Genomic DNA, 10,768 nt, shown 5'->3' with positions numbered 1-10,768 from the left:
GTGCATGCAGCCATCTTATGACAGCCATTTTGTGACGACATGAGGGCATGACACCACCTAGGCTATTATTAGTATAGATAGTATTCCATTGTGTAAAGTACCTGTTGGATGTACTTAATCCTGCTCGCTGCACCAATTGCTGGAGTAAGTTCTTCCTTGATTCTGCTTCACTATGCTAACTGTGGGGTCTCAGTTCCCCTGCCAGGAACTGGACCTTCATGGGTGCTGGGTATTAGACAGAGAAGACAATATGAGCAATCATAGGCATATAAGAGAGTCTTTATTGTAGACTAAGTAGCTGTTGCTAACAAGGCTGTCCACAAAGTAGTTCTTGCTAAAACAATAGTAAACACAAAGCGGCCCTTGCTAATAGAGTAGAAAACACAGGAGCCATTGCTAACAAAGTAGCCTGACCAAGTAGCCGCACAAGGCAGCCCTTGTAGACAAGTAGGCCCATACATAAAAGTAGCTTTAGTAACATAGGAGCTATCACACAAAGTAGTCTGACCAGGCAGCCTCTCACTGGCTGGTCAGTAACATACTTTATACTAACTTAGACAAAAGTGGCTTCTTGCCAAATAGTGACCTCAATACTTGGGCTATGCAGGCATGCCTGCAAAGTGTACACAGAAAGATTGCTGTGTCCTTGCGCAGATTGGCTTTGAACATCCTGATTAGGGTTCCCACGCTCAGATTGGCCTTGAACATCCAGCGTACTCTGAAGAGGGTTCCCACAGTACCACAGTTTTGAGAGTGTGGTTTCTAAGTTGTTTTTAGTGCAATAAACTACAATTTTGAGAAGACCTTTGGAGAGAGTTCATCGTCTAAAATTATTAGGCTTTTTAAATGCTGTTGCCATCGATGCAATAGTACTCAAGAACAAATATTGTCTTAAGATATTTTACAAAGTTATGAGGCTATATCTTTTATTTACCAAAGGATAGGAACTAATTCAAAGAGAAATAGCTATGTCTGTAACTTCTAGATTTGTACACCTTCAATTTAAATATTGTCACCCATGATGGCCAATTGGTTCCCTAAAGGTTACGTGCCAGCAGATTATAGAAATAATCTCTAAATCCCAGGTGCCATCCAGTTTTCCTTTGCTGCACAGCCTAGCAATGACTTTCTCTTTTTATATTATTAAGTACAGACATGTTTTTACTCTTGTAAATATTTTTAGGCTCTGACTTTGCCTGAGAAGTTTCCTCTCAATGGCTTGATGTTCAGAGTTCTGTCTCTTTCTGCACCTGCATCTTCTCTGACCAGGGAGTCTTTGGCTGTCCATCAGCCAGTCTGAGTTTCCAAGGCCTCAAGTGGGTTTTCTAGAACTGAGTGGGCCTTAGGAAATGACAGACATGACTAACCATAAAATGGAATTAGAATAAAATGTACTAAAAACCTGCTAAAGCAACTCACATACAGACAGTGTCCATATAAGCATATTGCAGTTGCAGTTAGTTCCTGCCTGACTATTAGAATTTGGGCAAGTGACCACAGAAATGCTGCCTGAACGTCCTGTTCCCATTCCCGGAAGCCAGCAATGAAACTGCAGGTGCAGCAATGAATGGTCCGAGGCTGCGTGTCAGTACTTGAGCCAAATTAAGCAGAGGCAGGGTTGAATCATACATGAGCATTTATTCCAATAGAGCCTGCAGTTAGTCACCCTGGGAATTCTGTTCAGACCCCCCTCAACAGTTGGCTGATTATATACACAGAGGAGTGAGAAGATAGCTACGTGCAGCTGTGAGCTGCAAGTGTAACATGGAAAGGGGACGGGAGGGTTTGCAGTCTGGCCTTCAGGAGTTCAAAGTTGGATAACCAGGTGGCTAATCTATGATGATACAACCAGCTCAGTCCATTCCTGGGCCCCGAGAATGGTCAGTATTCAGAAAAAAAATTCCCTGAGCGGGTCAGGGTTCCAGCACAGCAACCAAATCAAAGTGTGTCCTGTCCTTGGTCTGTTTTCAAAATATATTTCCTTTCTGAGTAATGGACTCATCGAGGCACCTTATCTTTTTACAGCCTTGTTTCATACTCCAGTTTCCCAGAGTCTGTAAGGAAACTTCCTATTTAGTAAGTAAGGTGAATAATTATTAGACAATTGTGGCTCTATTCTTATTACATGCCTTCCTCACTATCAAAACTACATGATGGAGGGTTCCTGTTTCTCCCCTGAGGGATTTGTTATTCTGTCCTAGATGAAGCTGTATGCAGTAACCCTGAGTGCCCAGTTGAAGCACAACAACCCTTTCTTCTCCACACAGAAACCATTAAACACTTATCCAATTGAACAGCATTTGATTGGTTCCTTGTCAATTAGAGCAAGTATGTGTGGGTGGGGAAGCTGAGCTTTAGGCAGCTGGTAACCTGCCCTGCCCCTAGGACCGTGGTTGGCAAACCGCGGCTCGTGAGCCACTGCGGCTCTTTGGCCCCTTGAGTGTGGCTCTTCCACAAAATACCACGTGCGGGTGTGCTCGTACAGTGCGATTGAAACTTCGTGGCCCATGCGCAGAAGTCGCTCGGTATTTTGTGGAAGAGCCACACTCAAGGGGCCAAAGAGCCGCATGAGCCTCGCGAGCCGCAGTTTGCCGACCACTGCCCTAGGAGAAGGACTTTGTTTTGAATCTTTCTATATATATTTTGTAACTGAACCTGGTGCGTTTATTCTTTCCAGAAAAACAAGTTGCCTACAACAAGCCCTGGGGAAGAGAAGCAAGGGAGACTTAACCACTGGCAGAACAAAGTGAGTATACTTAATCTAAGGGATTCTATGGATAGCTCAGGCATGATAACGTTTGCTCAGGCATGCTGATAACGTTTTTCTGCCAAATGATAACTGTGGGTGTGAGGAAGAGCCCAAGGCAGGATTTATTGTACTAGCTTTTGAGGATGTGCTCCAAAAAAAGAGGAAAGAAAAGAATTCAGTCAGGTTAGACACTTTGCTTTCAGCCTTATCATACCCTGATCAGGGACCCCAGCCATGCCAAACTTCTGACCTTCACAGACATGAACTAATAAATGAATTCTGTTTGAAGCTGCTAAATTTATAATTTCTAATAAAAAGTGCTTTCCTTTAAGAAAAATCATGAAGACTGAGGCCAGAGAGATTGTTCAAAATCTGTGTCATTGGCCCTTAAATTGGAAATAATGAAAGTTTTTTCTCTTTAGTTACCATCTCTATAAAACAAGAGTAGTAATATATTATTTCCCCCCACAGAGTTATAAAAATTAGAGACCATGTGTATAAAGATCTGTGAGAGCAGCTCAGAAACAAACCATAGTGAAAGTGACATGATAGCAAGTTAATTACCAGATACTCAGGGGTAGCTGTTATAATTAGTAAATATTGTCCCTGTTGTTTAGGAACTTAGAACCTTATAGAAGGGACATGCATGGCGATAAAATATTTAAGTAAATATATGTATATCAGTTTATGGCATTGAGGAGAAATAGGAAGTAGTGTCTGAAGAATAAGAAAATAGATTATAAGGAGACTATTTATAATAGATTATAAATAGATTATAAGGTCTGCATGGTAAGTCATTCTAGAATGTTCTGTAGCTGAGAGCTCTACCAACATGGCCAATCAGCAGAGTTGCCAACTTCTTGAATATTTCTAAGGATATATCATCTTGTCTTCAAATGTATTTGTTATGCTACCTTTATGGAATTCTGTGAGTCATCAACTTTACCTAAGGTTTATTTAAAAGTTGCTTCCTTATATATTGTTACAATTCACTTTAACTTTTTCTCTAAATTTCCTGCATGAAGCATAAGCATTCTGAATTCAAATGAATGCACAGAGGAATAAGCATAATAAATTTAACTTACCTTCTGTCTCTTAAAAAAGAAAGAAAGAAAGAAATTAATTTAAGAAATGAAACTAGAATTCACAAGTGACCTAGAATATTGAGCAGCATGAAAGCCCCAGTGAATATAATCAGTTCTGGAAATGGGCTTCCTTGAAGGATAACGATCTTTATTTATTGAATATTTATATGACTGGGAATTCATTTCCATGCTCCCAGCCTCAGTGTCATTTTTCAGAAATTGAGAGAATTAGACACACTATTCTTCAGGAGACTCTCCAGCCCTGCAATGTTGAAGTACCACTATGTGCAAAGCACCCTGCTAAGCACAATGGGAGATACTAAAGTGAAAAGGACACAGCCCTGCCCTCTGTAGTTCTTAGCCACTTTGGGCCTTATTTTTCTCACCTGGAAAACTGGCCAGGTGAGAGGAATTAAGGAGATGTATTTGTAAAGCACTGACTGCATACGTGCCTTCTAACTGCCATCAATAAACTTATACGGGGTTTAGATAAACAAGTTAATGAAAACAGAAGTCCTTTTTCTTTTTTCTATTTTATTTTATTTTTTAAAATTTTGTTTTATTGATTAAAGTATTACAAAGTCGAAGAAATAATATCAGAAAACTTCCCTGAGGTGGGGAAGAAAAAAGTCACACAAGCCCAGAGAGTCCCAAACAAGGTGAATCCGAAAAGACCCACACCAAGACACATCATAATTACCATGGCAAATGTTCAGGACAAAGAGAGAATCTTACAGGCTGCAAGAGAGAGACGGAAAGTTACATACAAGGGATCTCCCATTAGATTATCAAATGATTTCTCAACAGAAACACATCAGGCCAGGAAAGAATGGACAGAAATTTACAAAGTGATGCAAAGCAAAGGACTGAATCCAAGAATACTCTATCCAGCAAGGCTATCATTCAAAATTGAAGGGGAAATAAGAAGCTTCACAGACAAAAAAAGGCTAAGGGAGTTTATCACCACCAAGCCAGCCATGCAAGAAATGCTAAAGGGACTGGTGTAAAAAGAAGAAATAACAAGCTCAGAAAGAAAACAGCCACACACACAAAAAAAGAAATGGCTACAAACAAGTACCTTTCAATAATAACTTTAAATGTAAACGGACTAAATGCTCCAACCAAAAGACATCGAGTGGCTGAATGGATAAAAAAACATGACCCATACATCTGCTGTCTACAAGAGACCCACCTCATTAGAAGGGACTCACACAGACTGAAAGTGAAGGGATGGAAAAATATCTTTCACGCAAATGGAAAGGAAAAGAAAGCTGGGGTAGCAATACTTATATCGGACAAAATACATCTCAAAGTGAAGGCCATAACCAGAGATAAGGAAGGCCACTTCATAATACTAAAGGGATCAATACAACAAGAAGATATAACCTTGGTAAACATATATGCACCCAATGCAGGAGCACCCAAATTCATAAAAAAACTCCTGGAAGATATCAAAGGAGAGATCGACAACAATACAATCATAGTAGGGGACTTTAATACACCACTGACATCACTGGATAAGTCCTCTAGACAAACAATCAGCAGAGAAACAGCAATCCTAAATGACTCACTAGATCAGATGGACTTAATTGACATCTTCAGAACACTTCACCCCAAAGCAACAAAATATACGTTCTTCTCAAGTGCTCATGGGACATCTTCAAAAATAGACCACATATTGGGTCACATACAAAGTCTCCCCAAATTCAAGAAGATTGAAATCATAAAAAGCTTCTTCTCAGACCACGATGGCATAATGTTAGAAATAAACTACAATAAAAACAACCCAAAATACTCAAACACTTGGAAGCTGAATAGCATGTTATTAAATATTGATTGGGTTACCAATGAGATCAAAGAAGAAATTAAAAACATCCTGGAAACTAATGACAATGAAAACACAACAATCCAAAACCTTTGGGACACAATGAAAGCAGTCCTGAGAGGGAAGTTTATAGCTCTACAGGCCTATCTCAAAAAACAAGAAAAAATGGTAGTAAATCATCTAAATCTACAGCTCAAAGAATTAGAAAGAGAGCAACAAGAAAACCCCAGAGTGAGCAGAAGGAAGGAGATAATAAAGATTAGAGCAGAAATAAATGACATAGAGACCAAAAAAACAATACAGAAAATCAATGAAACCAAGAGCTGGTTCTTTGAAAGGATAAACAAGATTGACAAACCTCTAGCCAGGCTCACCAAGAAGCAAAGAGAGAGGACCCAAATAAACCAAATCAGAAATGATAGAGGCGAAATAACAACAGACCCCACAGAAATACAAATGATTGTTAAAAAATACTATGAACAACTCTACTCCAACAAACTAGACAACCTGGAGGAAATGGACAAATTCCTAGAAAAATACAACATTCCAAAACTTAATCAGGAAGAATCTAAAAATCTCAATAGGCCAATAACTATGGAAGAAATTGAAGCAGTCATCAGAAAGCTTCCAGCAAACAAAAGCCCAGGACCAGATGGCTTCTCAGGGGAGTTTTACCAAACTTTCAAGGAAGAACTAAAACCTATCCTCCTCAGACTACTACAAAAAATTCAGGAGGAAGGAACACTTCCAAGCTCATTCTATGAAGCCAGCATCACCCTAATACCAAAACCAGGTAAAGACAACACAATGAAAGAGAATTACAGGCCAATATCCCTCATGAACATAGATGCCAAAATCCTCAACAAAATCTTAGCAAATCGGATCCAGCAGTACATCAGAAAGATCATACACCATGACCAAGTAGGATTTATTCCAGGGATGCAAGGATGGTACAATATCCGCAAATCAATCAACGTGATACATCACATAAACAAATTGAAAGAAAAAAACCACATGGTCATATCAATTGATGCAGAAAAAGCATTTGACAAAATCCAACACCCATTTTTGATAAAAACTCTCAGCAAGGTGGGAATAGAAGGATCATACCTCAACATAATAAAAGCCATATATGACAGGCCCACAGCCAACATCATACTCAATGGACAAAAGCTAAAACCATTTCCCCTAAGAACAGGAACAAGACAGGGATGCCCACTCTCACCACTCCTGTTCAACATAGTACTGGAAGTATTAGCCATTGCAATTAGACAAGAAGAAGAAATAAAAGGCATCCAAATTGGAAAAGAAGTAAAACTGTCCTTATTCGCAGATGACATGATATTGTACATAAAAAACCCTAAAGACTCCATCAGAAGTCCTTTTTCAATGTAAACATTAGTGCACATATGAGGGATGACTCTATTGCATTTATACCTTAACAGCATGAATTTGATGACTTCAGAAGGCCCCACAGCCAATTCTGTGTTTGTGATGGGAAGCATGTCTCAGGTGCCCCTGTATCCACTCAACCAACCCCAAGTCCACCAAATTTCTGGGAACCAACCTGGTTTGGAGCCGCCTGTGCCTATGCAACCTGCCCAGAGATCCTTAAAAGAGGCCAATGTTTTAGGGGTAAGTGATATTTCATACTGTGTTCACTGGCCACATGGCTGGAGTCAGGGATGGGAGGAAATTTGGAAATATAGAAACTCCAAATCCAGCAAGTGGGGCTGGAACTGACCCAGTCTTGCCAAACTCAGGTCTATTAAGAAGCTCAGCTCTACAGCATCACCAGGGCCTCCGTGTGGGACCTTGTACTATCTATCTTGGGTATTTTAGTAAAGAGAAAGAAAAGCAACAAAGAAGCAGTAAATTGAAATGTTGGTCCTGTTGCCTGTATCCATGTTGACCCATGTGGCCTCTGGAAGAAGATGGGTCCAGTGAACCAGAAGGTAGATTCTAAACCCAATGTGCTGGGTGGGACAAGGGAAAGCCCATTTCATTGCTTGGGTGTATGAAAAGATGCTTGGATTCTCTTTGTTGTTGTTGTTGTTGTTGTTAATCCTCACCTGAGGATATTTATCCATTGGTCTTTTAGAGAGAGGGAAAGAGAGAGAGAAAGACAGAGAGAAACATTGATGTGAGAGAAACACATTGATTTGTTGCCTCCTGAATGCACCTGGATCAGGGCCTGGGCCTGGGCAGGGGAGGAGCCTGCAACCAAGATATGTGCCGTTGACCAGAATGGAACCCCGGGACCCTTTGGTCCACAGGCCAATGCTCTATCAACTGAGCCATACCAGCGAGGGCAAGACTAGTATGAATCCTGATTCAGATTGCCTGGGTTCAAATCCTAGCTTCACCCCCATATACAACTCATAGTAATGTAAATGGATACAATCTGTATAGAGGGCTTTCTGTATCTGCCAAATTTTAAAATACACAATAATTCAATTTCTGAGACTTGTCCTTCAGACATGCCTGTACACATAAAAAATATGACATGTATGAGGTTATTTATTGCAGCTAAGTTTGTTATAGTGAAACTGGCACAAACGACCCTCAGGGTCTTTTGCCTGCTGCTGTGAAGCCAAATACATGACACCGTTGCTGATGGAAGGAAGGAAAGTGATTTATTTAGGTGCTGACTACCTGAGAAGATGGCAGGCTCATGCCTTAGCAACCATCTTAAAGTCTCAGGATAGACAAAAGGCTGTTATAGAGGGATTGTGGAAATAGGGTATTAAGGCATTCTGATGACATTAGTTTCACATTTCAGCTCTCATGGGTGTTTGATGATCTTTTTCATGTCTATCAGCACCTGTTTGTTTGTTTTTTTCCTCTCTCTGTGGGTTTTATTTCTGGCATCAGGATGTTACAGGCCTTGCAAGCCATCGGCATCTACTACACATTTATGGTAGAGGCCAGTGAAAAGGGCAACTGGAACTGCTTCTGCCTTAACATGCTTAAATATGAAATTATTAATATTTTAGACTGTAAGTTTTGTTAGTATATTCTTACTTTTACTCTTTGATTAATCAATTAGATGTGATGTTTTTTACACCCTATACTAGTGATGGCGAACCTTTTGAGCTCGGCATGTCAGCATTTTGAAAAACCCTAACTTAACTCTGGTGCCGTGTCTCATATAGAAATTTTTTGATATTTGCAACCATAGTAAAACAAAGATTTATATTTTTGATATTTATTTTATATATTTAAATGCCATTTAACAAAGAAAAATCAACCAAAAAAATGAGTTCACGTGTCACCTCTGACACTCGTGTCATAGGTTCGCCATCACTGCCCTATACCCTGTTACAATAGGAAAAGAATGGAAACAACCAAAGTATTCATCAATATAATACCAGTTAAATCTATATATTATATGTCTAAAGAATGAAATGTGATGGCGCTATACAAAGGAAATTCTTTTCCTTGGCTGGTGTGGCTCAGTTGTTTGACCATCATACCATGTATTCAGAGGTTGCCAGCTCTATTCCCAGCCAGGGCACACGCCCACTGGCAGACGCCATCCCCAGTAGGGGTTGTGCAAGAGACATCCAATCAATGTTTCTTTCTCATCAATGTTTCTCTCTCCCCCTCTTCTTCCTCTCTCTCTAAAATCAATGAGAGCATATTTTTAAATACAAAATATATTTTTTAGATAAAAATAAAACTCCTTGGTTTCTTGTGTAATTATATGGACATACCTCCAAGTTATATCATTATTGAGAAAAATGATTGGGGGCAGACATTTCGTATAATTTGCTACCATTTGTGAAAATTTAATGAAATAATATACAGTATTTGTATTCTCTGTCATGTTTGTGCTATGTACACATATACAAATATATATATATATATACACACACATATACAAATATGTGTGTGTGTGTGTGTGTGCATGTGTGTGTGTGTATCATTTGGGCAAGAATATATATGTTTTCTGAAGCTGTCATAAAGTACTACCAATGGGGTGGCTTAGAACACAAGGAATTTACTGTCTCAGTTCATAAGTTTGTAATCGTAGTATCCATGGGGTCATGCTCCCTCTAAAGGTTCTAGGGGTGGATCTGTTCCAGGCCAGTCTCCCGGCTTCTGGTAGGTCCTTGGCTTGTGGCAGCATAACTCCCATTTGGCAATCTCCTGTGTGCACGTTTCTCTTCACATGGCATTCCTTTAAAAAGATAGCAGTCATATAGGGACCATGCTATTACATTATACCTCATATTACCTAACTACATTTATAGCAACCATATTTCTAAATGAGATCCCATTCTGAGGCACTGGAGATTTGAACTTCAAAATATTAATTTGAGCCCTGGTCAGAGTTGTTAGAATGTCAGTCTGTGTACCAAAGGGTCACAGGTTTGATTACTGGTCAAGGGCACATACCTGTGGGAGGCAGCCAATTGATGTGTCTCTCACACGCACATCAGTATTTCAGTCTCTCTCTCTCTCTCTCTCTCTCTCTCTTTCTCTCTCTCTGCCACTCTATCTCCCACAGTCCCTCCCTTCTGCTCTCTTTAAAAATCAATGCAAAAAATATCCTCATGTAAAGATTAACAAATATATATATATACACACACACACATACCAGTGCACTGGTGCATGGATTCATACACATTGAAAGGAAATTAATTAGAAGGTGGCTGGTGGGGCAGGACTGGGCAAGACTGGTTGGACATGCCCTGGAGCCAACTTCCCATGGTCCCTTCCCGACTGGCTGCACCTGGGGTGGCCCTGTGCCTCAAAGGGCGTCTGTGGAATGAGCAGGGTACCTCCAGCAGGTGGGGTCCCTCGGCCTAGCCTGCTAGGATTGGGCCAAAACTGGCTCTCTGATATCCCCCAAGGGGTTTCAGATTGCAAAAGGGTGGTTCTCAGGTGACGCACCCCAGAATTGGGCTCCCTCCTATGGTTCCAGGGTGCGTCACCTGAGAACCGCCACTGCCAAGTCACCATAGATCGGCAGTTCTTGTGTTGAGTGTCTGCAACCTGGGGGTCAGTGAGCATCATAGCTACCAGTCAGAGAGTGTCTGCCCCCCTGGTGGTCATCGCATGTCATAGCTACCAGTTGGACAGTGGGTTGGAAGGTGGGATGGT

The 10,768-nt window shown here is 40.5% G+C and overlaps 1 protein-coding gene across 1 annotated transcript in view; it reads left to right on the top strand.

Moving 5' to 3' along the window:
• Positions 1-2,615: 2,615 nt before the first annotated feature.
• The window catches only part of LOC102246190 (membrane-spanning 4-domains subfamily A member 8-like), an 18,662-nt gene continuing 10,509 nt past the window's right edge, over positions 2,616-10,768 (top strand). The window contains exons 1-2 of the mRNA XM_005860457.2: positions 2,616-2,746; positions 7,105-7,294. Of these exons, the coding sequence (XP_005860519.1) occupies positions 7,106-7,294 (189 nt within the window). The 5' untranslated portion in view covers positions 2,616-2,746; position 7,105. The remainder of the gene's footprint in view (positions 2,747-7,104; positions 7,295-10,768) is intronic.

Source organism: Myotis brandtii, unplaced genomic scaffold (assembly GCF_000412655.1).
Source record: "Myotis brandtii unplaced genomic scaffold, ASM41265v1 scaffold1341, whole genome shotgun sequence".
NCBI classification, from domain to species: domain Eukaryota; kingdom Metazoa; phylum Chordata; class Mammalia; order Chiroptera; family Vespertilionidae; genus Myotis; species Myotis brandtii.
The sequence above is the reverse complement of the archived record's forward strand: the minus strand, read 5'-3'. Positions and strand labels throughout refer to the sequence as shown.